Genomic DNA, 23,354 nt, shown 5'->3' with positions numbered 1-23,354 from the left:
GTATCCCATATGCCTTCTGTGCCATCTCTATCCACCTATCTATCTATCTATCATGCCAACTTAAGGGATCTGTCAAGGGACGTATTATTGAATTTTACAGTCCATTTGTGGAAGGGAGCAATGGGCTCAAGACTGATATTTTAAACTAAAGGCCAGTTATGAGTGTGGGAGAACATAGCTAGCTAAAGTGAAATGGCATATTAGATTAAGAGAGGCAAATAGCAATGTGTAGAGGACTAAATGCATCAAATGAATACATTGCAGTGAGAATACATTGCCCTTTTCCATCCCTCCTGCAATATTTAATGTCTTAATTTATCTTATGAATTATTCATTCCCTCTTTCACGTATGAACTTTACAACTGAGACCTAAACTATTTTAAACCCTAATAATAGAATAGACTGTAATTACTGACAAGATAATCACCAAAAAGCTAGCTTCATCTCCAATATTCCAAGGAGTGGACCCACAGTAAGAATTTAATTGTGCAAAGATGTATCATAGTTTGAAATTTGCACATTATGCAAAAAAAGCTAAAATATTAATAAGAATCAAAGGGAAAGCTAGCTAAAAATATACTAATAGATGGTAAAATTTTCTATAGATATTTAAAACGGACTAGAGTTAACAAAATGAACATCAGACCAATAGAAAGAGAGTCTGGGGAACTAATGATGAAAAATAAGGAATAAATTAAACAGGCGATTGCACTGGTTTTCCCTACAGAGAATACAAGTAACATCTGAAAGATAGCTGTAGACCAAGAAATTAAAATGGAAAGAAAAGAGGAACGAAAGAAAATTATCATCATCGGGAGTAGTACTGAACAAGTTGTTGGCACGACATACTATCAAGCCTCCAGGTCCTGATGGGCTTTACATAAAAGAAATCTGCAGAGGTCTTGTTTACCTTTAAAGTAGCAAGAGTTTTAGAAAAGTAATAAAGAATAAAAAAATTACATTTGACATCTGTATTAGACTAACATCTTAGAGTCCTGTATGTGAAATTGGAATTACAACAAGACCATGTGAAAGAGTAAATTTAGTAAAGAGTATATTTAGAAAGTTATGGAGTGTATGTTTACAGTTCTTGATTATGTGCCCCTAACTGGCTACAAAATGGTTGCACATCTTGGAAATTGACCCTTATATTTCATAGCGTATTTTTAAACTAATAATTTACTGCATCTATGCCAACACCTGCAGAACATCATGCACTATTTCATTTCATTTTGGGCAGCATCTTGCTGGAGAAAATGATGGATCTTTGAAGGGGTGCATCATAAATTAAACAGAATAATCTTGGGCAAAAAGAGCTAGAAGAAATGGAGTATATGACTTATATTCTGTTGAGTTTTAAGTGATCTAATTGAGTTGTTTTGCAATAAAAGGGTTTAGTGCAATAAATAAGGAAAATCTTTTTTGTTTGTCTGTTGAGAATTTGTAGGCCTCCCAAAGGTTCTGATTGGGTGAAATGAAATTTTCAACACTGGAAAACCTTTTTTTTGAAAAGGTACCAAGGAGTATGAATTAAAAATGGGCAGTGAAAGTTTTGGGTACAGATTAGCTGTGATTTAAGTGAATTGAATTGCCAATAAGCTTGAGGGGATGAATAGTCTAGTTCTGTTCCTGTGTTCCTATTGAATGTTTGAATGACTTTCGACTGTCCAGCTGTTCACACGGAAATGTTATTTTATTTTACAGGAACAGAGATCTTAAATGCTTTTTAAAAATTTATATACACTTTTCACTGTTATAGTAAGTGTCTTGTATATAATAATTTGATTTTTATGTGTGAAGTATTGATAAATTAACAATCATACTTTGATTATAGTAGCCTAAAAAAATCAATAAATTAGTAAGTCTAGATGCAACATATCCTTGATCAATATTAGGTTAGACTTGCATCCAGGGAAAAATACATAGAAAGCATGTCTGTAAAATTCTAATCCTGTCATGAATAAGGCAAAGTGAAGTATTGAAAATGATCACTAGCATCTGAAAAACTACTTGCCATAATGATGCAATATAAAATGACAGCCTTTATTTTTGTAAGTAATTCATATGCAATATATAATTCTACATTCACAAACACATCTAACTTCAGGTGCATGTTATATGCAAGTATTTTTACCTAAGCAACTCTTCTGAATCATGTTATATGTAAATTATGAATTTATTTAAAGTATAGGTGTTACATTCTCAGTGAATGTAACAGGAGTTCTGTGACTGAGAGTGCAATATTTTCTTATGTATGTTTGCAGAAAGTGTTAATGAAACTGAGGAAACCCAGGATAACAGCCACGATCTGGTCTTCAGGGAAAATTATATGCACTGGAGCCACGAGGTAAGAACTTCATTTTATAGTCATAGAGATGTACAGCATGGAAATAGACCCTTCGGTTCAACTCGTCCAAGCCGACCAGATATCCCAAAACTTATTTTCTACTATTAACGTAAATTGTTGATATGTTTCATCTTATGAACCTCACTTTTGAGGATTTTGATTTTTTTTTTCAAATAAGTACAACGAAATTCTATCCATGTTTAAAAGGATAGAGGTGGTGTATATAATCCTGAACAAATTAATGTTTTATTTTGCTTGAAAGGATGAATACTAATGTAATGGGGAAAAAACGCTTTGGTGTTCAAGGGCTCAAAAGGAATTGCAAAAGAAATTACAGTCTAACCATTGAATTTGAGTTCTGAGCTGAAGCTCTGCATGTGTGCATTCAAAATTCCGGAGTTTTAATCACATTTCAGTGCTCAATATGTCGATGGCCTTACACAGGGAATACACTATTTTTGATAGGGTTTGGGTTGGGGAAAAATGTAGGAAATTGTATATTGGCTGACTTTTATGCATCATGCATCATTGAATCAATGGAAAGGAATATATGATCAAGGTATATATTGGGATACTTGCCTGCAAGCATCTGATTTTCACCCCAGTAAAGTCAAAGTTCACTCATACATTTGTCCTCTAAAGATGTGCTGGTTTGGTGGCTTGGCCATGCTAAATTACTTAGTGTCCAGGCATGTGCAGGCTAGGCGCATTAGCCGTGAGGAATGCAGAATTAACAGGATGGAGTTGGAGGGGGGAGGTCTCTGAGGGATGTACTTCAGAGGGGCAGTGTGGACTCAATAGGCTGAATGGCCAGTTTCATCACTAGGAGTCTATGATTCTCTATTTTATTCAGTTGTGCTAATCGTAAATGCAAAGTAGACTTGGTACAGTGTCAGTTACCTATTATATATTTCTTATTTTATTATGAACATTCCCTGCCCAAAGATAAAATTTAAGTTGAGACTTCTGTAGGGGTGATCATTTTCTGGAGTTAAAATTCACACATCAGGTTATAATGCAATAGGTTTATTTGAAAGTACTAGCTTTCAGAGCGCTGCTTCTAATGAAGGAACAACGCTCTGAAAGCTAATACTTCAAAAAGCCTGTTGGAATATAACCTGGTGTTGTGTGATTTCTAACTTTGTCCACCCCAGTCCAACACCAGCATCTCCACATCATTTTTTAGAGTGACTGACTCCCCACCCCACCATTAAGAGAGCTCACCAGATAAAGATACAGTCACTTAAGATCTGATGTTTGGGCTTCTCACAAATCATGAGCCATGATAGTGAAGTCCTGCCCCTGCCAGAAGTTGTCAACTAACCGGAGGCTGTCTGCTTCTTGGTCTCAGATATTGTAAATGGAGGGTAGACTTCAGTGTTTCCAATGGTAGGAAGGCATGTTGTTTTCTTTCAGAAAGCGAGGGTCAAAAGCAAGGTTGAGGGTGGATCTTTAGCAGCCATCCCTTGTTCACTTGTTCCCATACGATTGGGACAATAGAGATCTTCCAAACCAAACTCTGTTGGCAAGTTCTTCTTATCATCTATTGGAAAGTCAGTTAATCAGGCTGATAGTGAGTTGAGAAGCTTGGGTAGCAATGATTTGAGCTGTTAAAAGGATTTTAATTGATGGCGAGTTGAATTGGTCCCCAATGGAACTTCTTGTCCAGCACTTAATTGTTGAGGTGGCGAGAAGGGGCTGAGCTTCTGACAGACCAACTCACCCAGTTATTTGGCTTTTGCAGCTCATTCCTCATCACTTTTAGGAAGGGGATAATCACATCTGTAATGTAGAGTCATAGAGGTATACAGCGTGGAAACAGACCCTTCGGTCCAACCCGTCCATGCCGACAAGATATCTAGTTCCACCTGCCAGCACCCGGCCCATATCCCTCCAAACCCTTCCTATTCACATACCCATCCAAATGCCTCTTAAATGTTACAATTGTACCAGCCTCCACCACTTCCTCTGGCAGCTTATTCCATACATGTGCCACCTCTGTGTGGAAAAGTAGCCCTTTAGGTCTCTTTTATATCTTTCCCCTCACACCCTAAACCTATGCCCTCTAGTTCTGGGCTCCTCCACCTCAGAGAAAAGACTTTGTCCATTTATCCTATCCATGCCCCTCATGATTTTATAAACCTCTATAAGGTCACCCCTCAACCTCCGATGTTCCAGGGAAAACAGCCCCAGCCTGTTCAGCCTGTCCCTATAGCTCAAATCCTCCAACCCTGGCAACATCCTTGTAAATCCCATCTGAACCCTTTCAAGTTTCACAACATCTTTCCGATAGGAGGAAGACCAAAATTGCATGCAATATTCCAACAGTGGCCTAACTAATGTCCTGTAGAGCCGCAACATGACCTCCCAACTCCTGTACTCAGTACTCTGGCCAATAAAAGAAAGCATACCAAACGCCGCCTTCACTATCCTATCTACCTGTGACTCCACTTTCAAGGAGCTATGAACCTGCACTCCAAGGTCTCTTTGTTCAGCAACACTCCCTAGGACCTTACCATTAAATGTATAAGTCCTGCTAAGATTTACTTTCCCAAAATGCAGCACCACACAAGTTTAAAATCTATGCAATAGTTTTTATTATATTACAAATGAAGTAATGTATGTGTCATAACATCTTTGTACAAAATTGAGTATATTTTCAACGCCATTTAGTGAAGAAGATGCAAAAACCGGTGCTCGAAGATTAGCCCGCCTTCTGCAGAAACTGGGTTTTCAGGTATTTCCTTTGTACGTTATATTTGTATAGAAATCTAAATATTGAGCTGTTGAAATCACTTAGATCACATAAGTTTAAGCTAATGATTTAGAATCTTAGTGTATAGTTTTAACATAACTTGTTCTTTTTAAGTTTTGCACTCAATTGCCATTATTCTCTGCTAAAGTTTAAATTTTAATTTCTGATAAGAGTTAGAGTTGATAACATTTGCATGTCTTTCTTTTGTTTAAATTCAACCCGTACTCATTAAGTTCACTCTTCCTTAAAATACAAACCTGTGATGTTGAATTGAGCTGGCCAAATATGCTAATGCTTTATTATTCCATTCCTTAGCATCACTGCTCTGTCATACTTAAAAGCCTAGGAAGGGTTAGGTAAGGACTTTCTTAAAGGGGACATGAATGTGAAATATTCCTTTGATATTTAATAGACGTTTTGTATCATCAAGGATCCTCGGAGTATCAGGTAAGTCTTTGTAAAAAGCAAGATGGTGATTGATGAGGGAAGGGGGCATTGCCACCTTCAAGGGAACCTACATTAGCCACACAACCTGGTAAATGCTGCAGGAGAAGGATGAAAGCCTCACTTGGTCACTTAGGTGGCACAATCACTCTGAACAGCAAGGACATTACCCACCTTCCCTGCTACTGGCAAACTACTATGGTGAGAGGAAAATGATGGACACTACAGCCCTGGTACAATCTGCTTGATTGTTTTGCTCCTCACACTTCCTATCCCACAAAATGGAGCCCAGTGATGTTACAATTGTCACCTCTGCAGTCTAGCTTGGAAATACTCTGTTGGAGTATTTCCATTCCAGCAAAAAAAAATTTCTGATGTGACACTAAAGAGACTTTCTTCTCTCTTCGATCTTAAGTGTATGCACAATCATACAAGGCCTACTGTTAACAGCAAGTGTTACAAAGCAATTTTTAAGCAATGTTGAAAGCAAATCAACAAAGACTGTAGACTTCTGAAATGAAGGAGAAAGTTTAAAGATGCAACTGCTGTTGATGAGATGAAATGAGTGTAATGGGATAAGTTTGTAAAGTGTCACATAAGTATATATAACAATATAGTACTAGGAGAATAGCACAAATAGGCAGAGCCAAAATTTTGGAGGTTTATGAAAGTCAAGATGAAGAATTCTGGAATGCAGGAAGCCATTGGATGTTTGTGTGACCAGGAATGATGTGGGTGTTGGTACACAGAACACAGTATTTCACACGTTTTATGGCTTGTGGATTTGCCAAATGTTAACAACTTAGAATTTCAGCAATAACAGTTCGGAAGTAACGCATGTGAACTACAGCAGTGTAAGAAGGCAGTTCACCACTACCTTCTCAAGGGAGAGCTAGTATATGCTGGCCCAGCCAGCAATGTCCACATTCCAGAAATAATTTATTTTAAAAAAAGATGTATTTGGAGGTAACTTTATGATGAGATTGAATATTACAGGGTAAAGTGAGGGACAAGTAGTGAGCCAGCTGTGTTTCATTCGATACGCGTAACAATGTGTAACTAATAGTGTTATGGACCAGACCAGAACCCCTCAATATTTTAAGGAGGTAGCGTTGACCCTAACATTTTCTTATTTTAAAGGTAGAAGTGTGATCGAGATGCGATATGATTGGTCAAACTACTCGACATTAAGCAAAGCACAATTTATTTAAACATTACGGTTAAAATACAAACAAAAAGAGAAAATTAGAATAACTTAATTATTGGTAAACTTAATATTGGATGCAGTACCTATTACTAAATAATTGTTCAAATATAGTAACATGCCATAGACACACCCCTTGGCAAAAACGCAAGTTCCGACACAGATTCTTACGTGAGTTCTCCAATCCTGGAGGGAAAAAAAATGTTTCAGAGAAAGCAGCCACTAGGAAGCACTCACTGAAGCTTCCAACTCTTCTGAGACCACAGACACCTTCTGATGCTACTGAAAAAACCAAAACATAGAAGTCCTGATGTGAGAGAGCTGATCGCACCCATTCAGGCTGTTTTTTTAAAACAAACTCAAGGCCTTACAAGTTGTTTACTCTAGTGGTTCTGGTAGACTGTTCGGTGCTTCTGCCTTACGACCTCTCTTCAGAAAAATCCTGAACGAAACAACCTCTTAAAGTGACAGCATCATCACAATAGAACATAGAGCATTGTGGCTCAGAAACAGGTCCTTCAGCCAACTATATTCATGTCAACTATGATGGCTATCTAAACTAATCCCAACTGCCTTCACATGGTTTCTATCGCCCTATATTCCCTGTCTGTTCATGTGTCTATCCAAATGCCTCTTAAACATTGCCAGTGTATTTGCTTCCTCAACTTCCCCTGGCAGCATATTCCAGACATCTACCACCCTCCGTGTAAAGAAAACTTGCCTTGCACATGTCCTTTTAAACTTTCACCCTCTCACCTTAAACCTATTCCCCCTAATATTTGACATTTCTACCCTGGGAAAAGCACTCTGACTATGCACCCTATCAATGCCTGTAACAATTTTATTTACGTCTTTCGGGCTACCCCTCAGCCTCTGAATCTCTAGCAAAAACCATCCAAAATTGTCAAATCTGTCCTTGTGGCTAATATGTTCCAACGTAGGCAACATCCAGGTAAACCTGTTTGCACTCTCCAAAGCCTCCACTTCTTTCCTATAATATGACAGTCAGAATCAGACACAATACTACAAATGTAGCGTAACTAAAGATTTATATAGTGCTACAATGTGACTTGCCAACTTTTATTGTCAGTGCTCTGACCAGTGAAGGCAAGTATAGCGGATGCCTTTGTACCATCTTATCAATTTGTGCTACCACTTTCAGGGAATTATGGACTGGCACCCCAAGATCCCTCTGTTTTATCAATGAAAGGGGTCCTGTCATTTACCATAAACTTTTACTTTTGCATTTGACTTCCCAAAATGTATCACTACACACTTGTCCCAATTAAATGCTGTCTGCCATTTCTCCACCAAACTTTCCATCAAGAATATCCCACTGGATCCTTTTGACAACCTTCCTCGCTGAGCACAAATCCTCCATGTTTCTGTGCCATCTGTACGCCTATTCTGCAGACCACCTACCTTTTTATCCAAGTCATTTATATATTGTTACAAACAAGGAGTCCCAGCATTAATCCTGGCAGAACACCACTTGTCACAGACCTCTAGTTAGAAAAATATCCCACCACAACTACTCTATCTTCTATGACTAAGCCAAACTTTGTATTCAACTTACCAACTCACCATGGATCCCATGTGACTTAATCTTCTGGACCAGCCTGCCAAGTGATACATTATCAAATGCTTTAGTAAAGCACATGTAGACAACATACGCTACCCTCCTCTCCAGTATTTCCTAAAAAAATCCAAATTTGTGAGACTAGAGTACCCCACACAAAGCCATGCTATCCCTAGTAGATTAATTCTTTTCCACATGCAGGTAAATCCTCTTCCTACGAATCTTCTCCAATGTTTTCCTGAATGCTGATGTAAGAGTTACTAGCCTATGATTTCCTGGATTGTCCCTGATGCCCTTCTTTAACAATGTAATGACTTTGGCTAATCTGAGTCTTCTGGGACTTCCCTCAGTATCTTGTATAGTTGTATCTTGTATAGTTTATAATTCATGCCAGTCAAAGTTTGTCTTTATACTATAGCTAACATGCAGAACAAACAGTTAGAAAATTAATTCCAACGTGGTAGTTGCTCACATAGACTTTCTAGTTCTAAATCGAGCCATTAAGAACCAGAAGGAGTTGTGTACATGTCCTCTTCCTTCAGGAATTTTTCTGTAACAGTATCTTGCTGTGAACAAGTAATTCAAATATAGTATGTGAATGGTGTAAAGTTGTAGTACTTAATACACTGGTTACCAAGTAAGCATGCCACAAGGAGTTAGAGGTTATTTATTTAATTTTTAAATTGAATATTTGATGGTGAATTGTCTTAATTACTACGAAATGAGTTTCCTGGCGTGTCTGCACACTTAAACATGTTAAACAACTCAAGTGTGATTACAAGGTATGTGAGAAATTTAATTTGAGTATTTTCTGAACCAAATCTTGCACTGCCTCAAGTTATGTTTCATATATTGTCAAATGCAGCAGTGTGAGAGCTTTTCTGAAACTGCTTTGCAAAATCAACAGTATAACTGTATTCTAAAACAGCCAATACAACTGAAATATTGTAAAATATAAAGTAACTGAAGTCCTCGAAGTCTATAACGTTTCATTTCCTCAAAGTAGACTAGTTTTGGCTTTTCTCTATTATTCCTTAATAAATTGATAACAGCTTTTTGTTTGATTATCTATTTTACCTTTGCCTCTAATTGTGGGTAATATTTTCTGACCAAATTGTATCGACAATTTTGCTAGCTTATTCTGATTCAATTTAAAAGACCCATTTTTCTGTAAATCTGGCAATCCAATGTCAGTTATGGCAAAGGTAAGGTCATCAAAATCTTAGCAGACCGTAGAGCTGCTGTCATTATAGAGAGAGGACTGGTAATGATTTAATGTGCGGGTCAGGATGGCCTGGATTGGACCCAGAATATTGATGGGTATCTGACATTTAGGAGGGATAAGAAACTAGAAAGGGTTGCTCTTTTAGTTAAACATGCTATTAGCACAATAGAGAGGAATGACCGAAATTCAAGACATTACCAACCTTCTGAAGAAATTTCCCCTCAATTCAGTCCTAAATAGTTGACTTCTTATTCTGAGATGATGGCTCCCAAGCATCCACCTATTGCACCCTGTCAAATCTCTTAAGAATTTTATGTTTCAATTAGATCACCTTTAATTCTTCTAAACTCAAGGGATTAGGCCTAATTGGCTCCATCTTTCCTTAGAGGACAATCTACTCATCCCAGAAATCAGTTTGGTGAGCTTTTAGTATACTTCTCAAAGGCAAGTACATCATTTCCATGGATAATGAGCTCAAACTGTACAATGGACCTTGGCGAAACCATGGAAGTGCTATGTAACTGCTTTAGACTGATGTAATCCTTTATTCTAATCGTTTTGCAATAAAGATGAAGATATCATTTGCTCTCCTATATGCTTGTTGTATCAGCCTGTTAACTCTCTGTAGTTCACATTTAAGGGCATCCTGTTTATGAATACCAATACTCTCCCATCATTTAGGAATATTCTGCTTTCTAGTTTTCCCGTTAGCATGGACAATTTCACATTTTCCCACATTGTAATTCCATCTTTCAGGTTTTTGACCCGGTCATATCCGTTTGATTCATTTTGTAGCCACTTTGAATTTCCCTCACTTGAAAACAGCACTTTCCTATCATCTAAGTTGTAAATACAGATTGTAATTGACTTAGGCCCATACATTGATCTTTACAGTACTTGCTACAGCCTGCCAGTTCTGCTGCTATTTAATTTAAGATAGTTTTGTGCTATCCATTTGTCTGCCCCCTAGAGATTAATATTTAGATTGCCACAAATACATATGAGGTAATTACAACCAGTAGAGGGAAGATGTTTATGCCATCAGCATGTTTTGAATAATACTTTGGGTGCCACTGAGAGGAGGCCCTTGTCTAAATTATTACACATGCCAGGTGTATTTGTATTTTCACTGTCAACTATGAATCTTAATACTGGGTAAATATTTAACTATGTTGTAGAACAGTGTTATATCATGTTTTTAAAATAACTTCTTTGATATTTTGAAGGTAAAATTTGCTGGCTATAAAATTGTCAATGTCCTGGCTGTATGCACAATGCCATTTGAAATCAGGCTACCAGAATTCACAAAAAGAAATCGGCCGATTGCAAGGTATGAATTTGGAAGTTATTGTGGATAACTATGATGCTAACACAAATAGAAAAGGTTGGAGTAGATCAAGAATCACTACCCTAAATATAAGCTCACGTTTTTTCATCTTAGATATTGACAGACCTGCTGTGTAAATTCAGAATTTCTACATTTCATAAAAGTGATTATTTTCTTTCCTCCTTGTGTTTTTAAATAATCTCAAGCTACATTGTAAGTAGTTGTTCTTTTTAATTATTTTGATTAGTTACTGAAATTCCAGTGTTCTTTTTCTCTCTTGCAGCTATGAGCCAGAACTGCATCCTGCAGCATCTTATAGAGTTAAAGCGTTAAAAGCTACACTTCAAATTTTTTCCACAGGCAGTATAACAATAACAGGTATGTTTGCAGACCTCAATTTAAAATGAACTATTGTGGCCCTTTTTTTTCTTTTTCAGGTTTGTCCAGAAACGTTCTTCATAAATTTTCTAAAAATAAGTATTTTGAGGATTAATTTGTAGCTATCTTGTTAATGAATTTCTTTGGATTGCATGAGATCATTATATTACATGATTCCTTATTAACATTAAGTATATTGTCTGCAATATCTGCATTGTTCATAGTCCTTTATGTAATGCCATTAAAACGTTTAATGTATGTTATCAGAAATGTAATTATTCTCTCACGCCAATCAAATTACTTTTTCAGATCAGAGATACTCCTAAAATATTACCTTGGAAAATGTTGCAATTTGCAGTTATCAAAGAAACTCATAACTGTTTATGAAAATGTTATTTAACAGCCAGTCAAATAATGTTAAATAATTATAGAAAATGATCACCAAATTAATGTTGCCAACCAGATGTTCTGCATACAAGTGAAGAAAAATATGTAGTTGCTCGGAAACTACACAGTAGGTCTTTGGTTCTACTATGCCCCTCATTTTGACCCACAATTTAATATACTTCAATTTCTGTTTTTCTCAGTGATGGAGTACTAAATGTCAGTATTCATTAGCATAGGAATTTTTCTTAATTTGTGATATTTGTATTTAATTCCTTGAAAGTATTATTGCAACAAAGTAGCATGAAAACAAAAGTTTGGATTGGACACCTAAGAGTTATGGAATCAGAGATGTACATCATGGAAACAGACCCTTCGGTCCAACTCGTCCATGCTGACTAGATATCCCAACCCAATCTAGTCCCACCTGCCAGCACCTGGCCCATATCCCTCCAAATCTTTCATATTCATATACCCATCCAGATGCAATTTTAAATGTTGCAATTGTACTAGCCTCCACCACTTCCTCTGGCAGCTCTTTCCATACGTGTACCACCCTCTGAGTGAAAAGGTTGCCCCTTAGGTCTCTTTTATCTCTTTCCTCTCTCACCCTAAACCTGCGCCCTCTAGTTTGGACCTCCCCACCCAGGGAAGCGACTTTGTCTATTTATCCTATCCATGATCCTCATGATTTTATAAACCTCTATAAGGTCACCCCTCAGCCTCTGATGCTCCAGGGAAAACAGCCCTAGTCTACTCAACCTCTCCCTATAGCTCAAATCCTCCAACCCTGGCGACATCCTTGTAAATCTTTTCTGAACTCTTTCAAGTTTTACAACATCTTTCTGTGAGGAAGGAGACAAAAATTGCATGCAATATTCCAACAATGGCCTAACCAATGTCCTGTACAGCCGCAACATGACCTCCCAACTCCTGTACTCAATATTCTGACCAATAAAGGAAAGCATACCAAACATCTTCACTATCCTATCTACCTGCGACTCCACTTTCAAGGAGCTATGAACTTGCACTCCAAGGCCTCTTTGTTCAGCCACACTCTCTAGGACGTTACCATTAAGTGTAAAGTCCTGCTAAGATTTGCTTTCCCAAAGTGCAGCACTTCTCAGCCCATTGGCCCATCTGATCAAGATCCTGTTGTAACCTGAGGTAACCTTCTTCGCTATCCACTACACCTCCAATTTTGGTGTCATCTGCAAACTTACTAACTATACCTCTCATGCTTACATCCAAATCATTTACATAAATGATGAAAAGTAGTGGACCCAGCACCGATTCTTGTAGCACTCCAGTCCCTGTATTCCATGAGATCTAATTTGCTCACCAGTCTCTCATGGGAAACCTTATTGAAGCCCATATAGATCACATCTACTGCTCTGCCTTCATCAATTCTCTTTGTTACTTCTTCAAAAGACTCAATCTAGTTTGTGAGACATGATTTCCCACACATAAAGCCATGTTGACTATTCCTAATGCTCTGTTTTACTTATGGATGGCATAATATAACTTGTCCTAATAATAATTGTATATCAACTCGAGATACACTATTCCCTTAGGGGATCAAGGACTCATTTGAAGTGTGGCATTGATTTGTGGTTCGACAGTGAGGGGGGTGTAATGGGTTTTGAACAGGGAAAAGATTTTAAATACCTGGTTGTAAAACAGGATCATCGTTATGGAGAAAGTAGATCAACTAAGTTAACAATAGCATTACTTAGTTTTCATATTGTAATTGCATATATTAAATTTGACATTAATAATATGGTCTATAAATGAGAGATTTGTTTAAAGTTAGTGCCTTTATTTCACTGTGAGCATATATGGGGCACGCTTCAAATTAGTATTGCCACTTAAAATTTTGGAACAAGGCTAGAAGAGATACAGTCGGTAATTTTTCCCCTCGAACCTGCTCCATCATTCACCCCTCAGCCTCCTCTGTTCAAAGTAAAGCAACCCTACTGTATCAAGTCCAAAGATGTACAGGTTAGATGGATTGGCCGTGCTAAATTACTCTGTAGTGTCCAGGGATATGTGTTAGACGTGAGCAATGCAAGATTACAGAAATAAGATGGGTCAGTCTGGGTGGGATACTCTTCAGCGCATCAGTGTCACCTTGTTGGGCTGAATGGCCTGCTTCCACACTGTAGGGATTCTATGAAATCTTTCCTCATATCTGCAATTTTTAAAGCCCAGGCAATATTCCTGACACTGTCCTGTGTACTGTCTAGAGCAATTAAGCGTTTCCTGTAATGCGGTGATCACACAACTCCACTTGTGGTCTAACCAAAGTCTTGTATAGCTCTGGTATCACACTCATGCATTTGCATTCAATACTTTGGCCAATTAAGAAAACAATCCCTTCTATTTTCTTTACCACCTTACCTATCTGTCCTGCCCCCATCAGGAACTTGTGGGCATACACTCCACATCTCTCTTCCTCTACCCCTCTTAATACCCTCCCATTTATTGTGTATTTCTCCTGAAAAGCATAACCTTGCAGTTTTTCAGATTGGATTCCATTTGTCACTTTTCTGCCCACTTAACCAAACCAATAATACTTAAGCCATCTTCAACATTCGACAGCTTCCTTCTCCCTACCAACTATCCAGGCAATTTTAGTGTTGTCTCCAAATTTTCTCAACTTGTTGCCACATTTAGGTCGAAATTGTTAATAAACAGCAAGGTACCTAATACTGAGGCCCGTTGAATACCACTGGCAATCAGTTTCCAGTCAAAAACAGGAAATATCAACCTGAAACTGTGGCAAGTTTGAATTCAACTCTCTACACTTCTCTGTATTTCTTGGGCATTTTTTTTTTTTAAAGAGTGCACCCTGTGGGACCATGTCAACTGCCTTACTAAACTCCATGTCACCAACAACCATGGCACTACTTTCATCAATCCACACACCCCCAAGATCTGCAACCATTCCACAGAGTGTCTCCTATTCCTTGCTGACCCCTTTTACGATTTAGGATGCAAATTGTCTGGCCCTGGTGATTTATCCAACTGTCAACATGCCAGCCCATCCAGTACTTCCCTTGTCATTATGCTTATTTTATCGAATATTTCACACTACTCCTCTTTAATTTGGATGTATGCAGCATCTCCGTTCTGAGGACAGAGAAAAGTATTCTAATTTAGAATATTGATCACATCGTCCACATCCACACACAGGTTACCATGTACATCTCTGATAACTTTTCTTAATCAAAACCGAAAGAACTACAGATGCTATAAATTAGAAATTGCTGGAAAAGCTCAATAGGTCTGGCAGCATCTGTAGAGAGAAATCAGAGTTAATGTTTTGGGTCCAGTGACCTTTCCTCAACAATTCTGAGGAAGTGTCATTTCACCCGAGATGTTAACTCTGATTTCTATCCACAGATGCTGCCAGACCTGCTGAGCCTTAACAGCAATTTCTGTATTGGTTTCTTTCCTTGATCATCATCATACTCTGAATAAACTGATAAAATATCTTTGAAATTTCCTTAAATTTCCAGGCCAGTATTTTCCCATAACTTTCCACATCACTTCTATGCTTTCCATTTTCCAAGTTTCCTTAAGTGTACTTTTTTTGGGTTGTCTTAAGCTCAATTTTCCTGCGTTGTCTTGCCCTGTATACCTCTGGATAAACAGGGGACACCAGATTTGGCAGTACCAGCCTTTATCTTGGTGGAGACATGTCTACACTGTGCCTCAGAATTTCACTTTTGAATGCCTCGCATGATTTTGCCAGTGACCTTCAAGTGACTGTAACCAGTCCATTTTCCCAGATCATCTTTCCTAAATTTGATGAAGGTGAACTTTACACTTCTTTACACCAGTTTTATCTTTGTCTTTTTCACAATTATGCTAAATCTAACTGTATTATGGTCGCTAGCTCCAAAATGGGTCACTCACTGTCACTTCATTCACCTGTCCAGCTTTGTTTCCTAAGATAGAATCTAGCATTGTGTCCTCTCTCATCAAACTTGTTAAAATTGTTTCAAAAATGTTCTTTTCAGAATTTAAGTTTGCTCGCTGAGCTGGAAGGTTTGTTTTCAGACATTTTGTCATCATATTTGATAACATCAGTGAGCTTCCGGTAAAGCACTAGTGTTATGGCCCACTTTCTATTTATGAGAAATCAAGAAAAAGAACAGGAGATGATATTACCAACCCAAGAAAACCTAAACACAAGTAGAAAGCAGGCCATAACACCAGTTCTTCACCGGAGGCTCACTGATGATGTTATCTCGTATGGTGATGGAACGTCTGAAAATGATCCTTCCAGCTCAGCATGCAAACCTACATCCAGAACTGCAATCTGAGCTACAAATCCTCTCCAAACTCGCTATATTCTTTTCAAAACAGTTCAAGAATTAGAGCCCTCTGTTCATTCATAGTGTGTCCCAGTTGATATTTAGTTAGTTAATTCACCAATTTTATTGCCTCTTGGTTTTGGAATCAGGTCTACACTGCCATCTAATTCAATTCAAAAAAAATTAAAGGTTTAAGTTATTTTGTTTCACCAATTTTCCATAGATATGGGGAAATATAGCATCATTGATATTTAGTCTTCGTAAATAAAAACAAGTTTCATTGAAATTAAGTATTTCCAATTACAACCGTTGTTGCCATCTCATAATCACTTGTAAAATCAAGCACCTCAAAAAATAATATATGCTCATCTCCAGCTAATTGCTTTATTTCTGAGCTGTAAGTAGGAGCATGTGTGAAAGATGTGTTGGTCAAGTTCTGTTGCATACTAGAGTTTCATTATTGCATATTTGCATGTTGCATTGTGTAGTATTTAAACATCTTTAGATCTAAGACACTTACTATTTTTGAGAGTGACTATATTGCTGCACCCAAGGTAGTGTACAGTGAAACTTAAGCTTATAACTGGTTCAAATTGAGGAAAGTTCTACAGTATGTCAAAAATTAGCAAAACTGAATTAATATATGTAAGAGTTTAATTTAAAATTATTAATTTTACACTGTAGAATAAACCAGTTAAGTGTGGTATATAATTTTGTGTATTTTTTCCCATTCTCTACCTTAGCACCCAGCATACAGTGTGTTGCGACTGCAGTGGAGCAAACCTATCCTTTAATCTTTGAATCCCGAAAGATGATTAAATAACCATTCCTATTCTGGGACCATCCTTTTGGCTATTGAATAGATGACTACAATGACCAGTTTTACCATATAATAATTCTGGGAATGGACATACAGTAAATGAGAGACTGTGAGAAGCTTCTAACAATGTATGAACACAATGCAAATGTATTCATATTGGGATGTTAATATTGTTTTATTGTGAACTGTTTACATGACATGATGCTGCTGTTTTTCTTGGGAGAGCTCTTTTAGTCTGTGCAGTAAGGGAAACAAGATTGTAAAATGTGCACTACATTTAAAGTTGAACCATTTTTTCTGGTTGAGCTTTTTGTTTTATTGTGAGGTCTTTTTTAAAAAATAAATTTATGCTGTATATGAAAACCAAAGATGCCACCAATATCACTGTTCATTTGGTTGAAGTGTTTAAATAAAAATTAATAGATGTGTATTTAATTTTATGCAAGAACCCCTGCCATCACCCATAGTTTCTTTTAAAATGTATAAATTGAGGAATCAATTTAGTATTCATGAATAAACCCAAAACATTATTTGGGCAATGGGTTTTGACCAACAAATCTTTGCAAGTAATAGTTGTGCTTAAAACTAAATTCCCGTTTCGTAGTGATTAAAAATTTCAGGTATACCTGGACGGAGTGTTCATTTTTAAAATCAATATTTTATGTGCTAATTAAAAATGGAGGGTTCCTAAAAATTGAAGTCGTCACATTCTATTAATTTTTTAAAACGCTAGTGCATCAAACCTTTTGAAAATTGTAAGATATTGACAAATTATTTAACTATTTGCATGATTGCTTGTTGATCTTACATTTTAAAATTGATCAACTAAGCTAAGAACTTCATATACAGCACCATCTAATGGATCAAAAAGGCAGTGTAAAGTTGTTTTATTAAAATAGTTAAATGCTGTGATGCATACCATTTATCATAAACATTGGAAATGTGTCAAAACATCGTAACAAATGTTGCATTAATATTCTAAGCCAATCCCTTAGGAAACATTTCTGTATTTGAAAAAAATCTTTCATGGGACTAGAACTAAATAGCCCATAATGCTGCAGACGGTGAATTTAAACAGGAACCTCACCCCCCCACAGAATAAAGAGAATCTCACTGATGTTGGTGAGTTCCTGTGTTTTTTTTTTATTTTTGTTTGCTGTCAACTTAGGTGTACCTTTTGAGTTATGAATATTTCATACTCCAGAAAGAAAGCCAGTGACAACCGATCACCAGTGAGATTTATTCTCTAAACCCAGATTTATTTTGTCTATTGTTTTAATAAATACTGAATTGAAAGTGTTTTGATGCGCAGCTTTGATTTGAATGTTTTAATGTACCTATTAACAAGAAATTACTTACGTAACTTTAAAAAAAAAAAGATGGTATGGACCCATCACCATTTCTAAAGGAAAAAGTCAATGCTTACGGTTTGCTGCATAATAAACATTTGATAATACAGTATTTCATGAGATTTAATGATCTAAAATGAAAACAAAGCTTGCATTCTGTAAATTACTAAGCTTGAAACTCTTGACTTTGTGCTGTAGAATGCATACTGCAGTATAGCAATGAACCTATTCTTGATTTGGCTCCTCTTTTTCCCAGCTGAATATTTATTCCTCAGGTTGCATGTCCATCCTCATGAGCTTGGCAAGTAGCATCTGTTTGATATAAGAATACAATTGAATTTGAAATATGACTTCATCATTGTGATTGCAAGGTAATTCACAAACAAAAATATTCAATTGGATGTTACTTTATTTAAATTAACATCAAAATTCACATTAAACATAATCCTCTGAGTATTGGATAGCACTTCTGAATAACCCATTTTTTTGTTCTACGTTTTCTGTAAATTTTCAATCCTGGACAAAATTGTAGATGGATGTATGCAACGGTAACATATCAATTTACAATATTCTCCCAATAAATGTAGACCTGAATATTTAGTAGTTGCTTACTTAATGTAGCAATGCTTCCACATCCTCAAAGGGTTATGTTGAACGACAGAGTGCATCTGTCATGTAAATAGTATCTTTCAATATATGTCAGCATTGTTGCATAGATGTTATGTCTTCATTCCAATTGCAAATAGCTGGAATATTGTATTGCTTTTCTACCAGACCTTTCAAATTGCCTCTCCTGTTGTATTTGAGTTGGAAGGACAATTATGTACTGCAAAGGCTAAATGTTTGTGTTGATAAGATGTAGTTAAGATGGTATACTTTTTCATAGAAATATGTAACTTTCATATGTAAAACTGTAAATTCAGGAAAAAAAACTTCAAAAGCTACTATTCGTAGAAAAATGTGTTTTGGTTTGCTTTTAAAATTTTCAGTAACAAGGCTACTCTGTTGGCCTGATGTGCATGAGCACTTCACTGTTGAAGAGGGAAATCCCAGAAGGTGTGCTTCAATGAGTGAAGTTCATTTTTAATTAATGAGCCAGAGAAAGCGAAAGTAAGTGATTTGTAATGAGGAAACAAAATTAGAATTGAGAACTGCAGAGTACTGAACTGAGCATGCATTTACAATGCTGTAGGACAGTATAGTATGGCATAGATAGACATGGTAAGCTTACTTTTTGAGTGATGCTAGATTATAGCTCAAGCTCAGTGTATTGTCATCTGCAAGGTTTCCAGTTTCAATGGAAATTCCTGAATTATTTTTTTTCTGGGGCATGCAAGTGATTATGGCGTTGAAGGCTATCCGCAAAAGGGAAGGTATAAGTGGAATTCTGAATAACATATTTCCACATAATACTCAATGTACAAATAAGATTGTTGGCCAAAGACATTTTTTGGCTTTTTTCAAATTATAAGTTAGCTGATTAGAAGCAGAAATTTGACACCAATATCATTCTTCTCGAAAAACAGCATGTGCAATTCTTGAGTAGCTTAGTAAATGAATCTTATTTCCAGGTTAGTGGAATTAACATTACTGAATTATCGCTGACAGCTGCTGGGATTCAATCAAATACACAATTATTTTGAAGGTGAGTGCTACATTGTGGCAAATATCCAATTTCCAGTTATGTACATATAATTCAGGCTATTTTTCTGACTTAGCAAATGGGCATTCAAGAACCATATATTCATCAAATGAAGGATTTTAAGGTAGAGCTGTATGGCAGAATCAAGATTTTAGTGCAAATAAATATATGGGAAGAGATGATGCAGGTATGCCAAAAAATTAAAACATGGAAATGGTTTGTAGGTAAAGAGGTCTTCTAGAGCAGTGGTAGTGCTCCTACCTCTGGACCAGAAGGTCCAGGTTCAAGTGCCATTTACCACAAAAGTGTGTCATAACATGTGTGACTTGATTTTAAGAAAAAAATTGCAAACATTTTTTTTTTAAGTTTTAGAGGTCTACCATATTTTTTGTTCTTTATTCTTTCATAGGATTCTGGCAAGTCCAACTTTATTTCTTATTCTTAATTACCCTTGAACTGAGTGGCTTACTAGGCTCTTTCAGAGTACAGTTAAAGGGTCAACCATGTTACTGTGGTTCTGGAGTTACTTGACCAGACCAGGTAAGGAGGACAGATTTCCTTCCCTAAAGAACATCATCATAAAAACCTATTTGGTTGTGATCAATTATCATTTTCATGATCACTCTTTACTAAGTCTTCTTTCAGTTCCAGATTTAGTCATTAAATTGCCATGGTAGAATTTCAAACTATGTCCACTGAGCATTAGCCTCTGGATTACTAGTCTAATGACTACCACAAAATTACTGTTCCTCCTAATGTTGGTTAAGTGCATTGAAGGATACACATCCTGCTATTCCTGAGGTTAGAGAAAGCAAAATGGTTTTGCATGATGAAGGCTAAGCATTTTAAATAACCTTGTCTTTATAATTTAGAACGTACACCTGCAAATTCTACTCTACTACATTTGGGTTAGTGACCAGAATTATGAATCTCTAGAGTTAATTGTCAAGGATAACATGAGAGCCATTAATGTGATTGAATAAATCAAATTCCATTATATTGAGGGAAAACCAGGACTGTGGTTCAGTCGTCTTTGTTTACATATTTTTTGCTGATCAGAATGTTTCTTTTCATCCTTTTCTAAATACTTCCACTAGTTTACAAGGAGCACAGAGTGGCTGATTCACTTATGAAAGATCTTTGACTTGTCAATTAAATGTTATAACTTGCAGCAACTGTTGTTGGAATGGTAAACTAGGTTTCCTTTGGTTCAAAGTGGCTTACTGCAGATAACAGGAACAGCTCCTGAGCAGTATCCAGATATCTCATTCCTAGCCCCAAGATGTTCATTTACTTGAGAACCATCCTAAGGCTTTTGTCATTGATAATTGATCACTAGTCGATAGACTGATCAAATTGTTGTTGCCAACCAAAGCTCCATCTGAAAACAGAGCCCCTCAGCGCCAGTCTGTCTGCAAACTTCAATTACTGTTTGTTCAAGCAGCTGTTTAAAAGAAGCTTGATTTGATTTTCAAAACATAGCAATCCTAGAAGAACACCGGTTTTGAAACCATTCTTAATTCAGTCATGACTTTTTTATTAAAAGACATTTTTGAAGAGATCAGACCTAGTTTAAAAATCAAGGAGCACCTAAAAATCAGGTTTTAAACTAGCAGAGTTATAACACAGGATAAGTTGCGCGCTAAACAGCAGACAGTATGCAATAGGTAGGACTAAGCAATCCTGAAACCAATGAATCAGATCTAAATTCTGCATCCGGACACTTTCAGTTGTGAATGATAGTAGATGAGTAAACGACTAACAAAAGGAGAATGAGGCTTTGCAAAAATCCCATCTTCAAAGATGTGCAGTGCAGCACAGCAGCGTAAGAAAATAGATTGAATATTTGCATCCATCTTCAACCAGAAACAGAAGTAGACAATCTATCTTTCATTGTCGTTCATCCTCTTTAGATCTCCTGCAGCATAGATGTCAGTCTTCAACCAGTTTGATTCACTCCATCTGCTGTCATGAAACAAGACTGATAGACACCACTGCATCCAGACATTGATTTTGTCAGTGAGCTAGGATATTGGCTGCACTGCTAGAACTCCCCAATGCTATAAATGAAAGGCTTGTAACATGACATATCGAGCTCAGCCATAATTAATATACCACTGTCATCAATGGTTATGCCATTCCCAAGAAGAAAAGTTCTATGCTGATCTTGAAGTCCTCATTGTTATACCAAAAGAAGAAATTATTTCTGTAATGCCCCAGTAGCTGTGATCCAATATCTGGAGAGGAACTATTGGAGAAAAAGTCAATGGAAATGGTTCTCTACTGCTAAAACAAAATGTGTGACATCCCCAAGGATCGGTATAAAAATGTGGAGATTTCCAGATCAAATTGTTACCATCTTCTGGCTTATGTCATTGGTTCAGTGATAGACGTAAATGACGTCAATATCAATTGATCTTTGCAGGGACTAATGGCTTCTGGCCAAATTATTGACATGGCTCATACTTCCACCACCATAAAACATTGCAAGAAAGTTTTAGCCCGAAAGTAGGAATTCTAAAAGCTGCTCACCACTACTCTTTTTCACACACCTAATTTACTTTCAGAACAATGGGATTAAGTCAATCGCATGGACCCCTGTGCCAAGAACACGAGACTTGAACATTATTGTCACCAGGATTGGTTTGATCAAAGTGATACAGACATATGTATACAAAAAGAGCAATTACTTTGTTGGCAGAACAATCCAAGTCCACTTGTCAAGAAGATAACATTCCTATAGCTCAAAGCTGAACCGTAAAGAAAATTTGACAAGATGATAGTGGCAAGAAGATAAAATCAGAGAAATCCAGTAGTAGGCTGTCTTAACATACAAACCTTTTTAAATGCCATCATGGTCATCCATAAAACCAAGTTTAAATGAACAAAATTCTTATTGTTCACAGGATGGAGTCTTTCTTCAGTGGTAAAGTGATTAGCACTGCTGTCTCACAGCACCAGGGTCCCAAGTTTGATTCCAGCCTTGGGTGACTGTGTGGAGTTTGCACATTCTCCCCGTGTCTGCGTGGGTTTCCTCCGGGTGCTCTGGTTTCCTCCCACAGTCCAAAGATGTGTGGGTCAGGTGAATTGGCTATGCTGAATTGCCCATAGTGTTAGTTGCATTAGTCAGAGGGAAATGGGACTGGGTGGGTTACTCTTCGGAGGGTCGATGTGGACTGGTTGGGCCGAAGGGCCTGTTTCCACACTGTAGGGAATCCAATCTAATCTAATCTAAAATCTTCAACTCTGAATCTGCAGTGACTGCTGATATTCTCCAGGCTATCAGTAGCCTGTGGTAGAATTGATAAGTGAACCAATATCAATCAGACAGTTGCAATGAACAATCAAGCAGAGTGCAAGATTTAAACCAAACTACTCTTAATCTGAAATTTTAAAAAAAGTACTGGAGAAACTCAGCATATCTGGCAGCATCAGTGAAGAGAGAGATAGGATTAATGTTTTGAGTGTGAGATGACTTTTTTAGATTTGCTTTCTTCTCTGCTGTTGTTCTGCTTTATTATTTAAGGTATTTGTTCTCAGATGCAGCTTAACGAGCAAGTAGTTAGCTATTTGAACTA

General features: G+C 37.0%; 2 protein-coding genes across 11 annotated transcripts in view; one reads left to right on the top strand and one right to left on the bottom strand.

The window, feature by feature from the left end:
- Positions 1 to 19,078, top strand: part of tbpl1 (TBP-like 1) — a 50,023-nt gene extending 30,945 nt beyond the window's left edge. For 9 of the 10 annotated variants that reach the window (XM_043686394.2, XM_087982111.1, XM_043686383.2 and 6 more), the window contains 5 exons: positions 2,265 to 2,347; positions 5,021 to 5,084; positions 10,781 to 10,884; positions 11,165 to 11,259; positions 16,709 to 19,078. In XM_043686394.2, the coding sequence (XP_043542329.1) occupies positions 2,265 to 2,347; positions 5,021 to 5,084; positions 10,781 to 10,884; positions 11,165 to 11,259; positions 16,709 to 16,788 (426 nt within the window). In that variant the 3' untranslated portion in view covers positions 16,789 to 19,078. Of the gene's footprint in view, positions 1 to 1,704; positions 1,759 to 2,264; positions 2,348 to 5,020; positions 5,085 to 10,780; positions 10,885 to 11,164; positions 11,260 to 16,708 lie in introns of those variants that run through there. The other variant, XM_087982121.1, reaches the window with a different exon arrangement.
- The window catches only part of slc2a12 (solute carrier family 2 member 12), a 93,231-nt gene continuing 88,118 nt past the window's right edge, over positions 18,242 to 23,354 (bottom strand). Inside the window, exon 7 of the mRNA XM_043686363.2 lies at positions 18,242 to 18,446. Within this exon, the coding sequence (XP_043542298.1) occupies positions 18,406 to 18,446 (41 nt within the window). The 3' untranslated portion in view covers positions 18,242 to 18,405. The remainder of the gene's footprint in view (positions 18,447 to 23,354) is intronic.

Source organism: Chiloscyllium plagiosum, unplaced genomic scaffold (assembly GCF_037043375.1).
Source record: "Chiloscyllium plagiosum isolate Xiang-an unplaced genomic scaffold, Cpla_swu_hap1 HiC_scaffold_3, whole genome shotgun sequence".
In the NCBI taxonomy this organism is placed as follows: domain Eukaryota; kingdom Metazoa; phylum Chordata; class Chondrichthyes; order Orectolobiformes; family Hemiscylliidae; genus Chiloscyllium; species Chiloscyllium plagiosum.
Note: the sequence above shows the minus strand (reverse complement) of the source record. Positions and strands in the feature narration are given on the sequence as shown.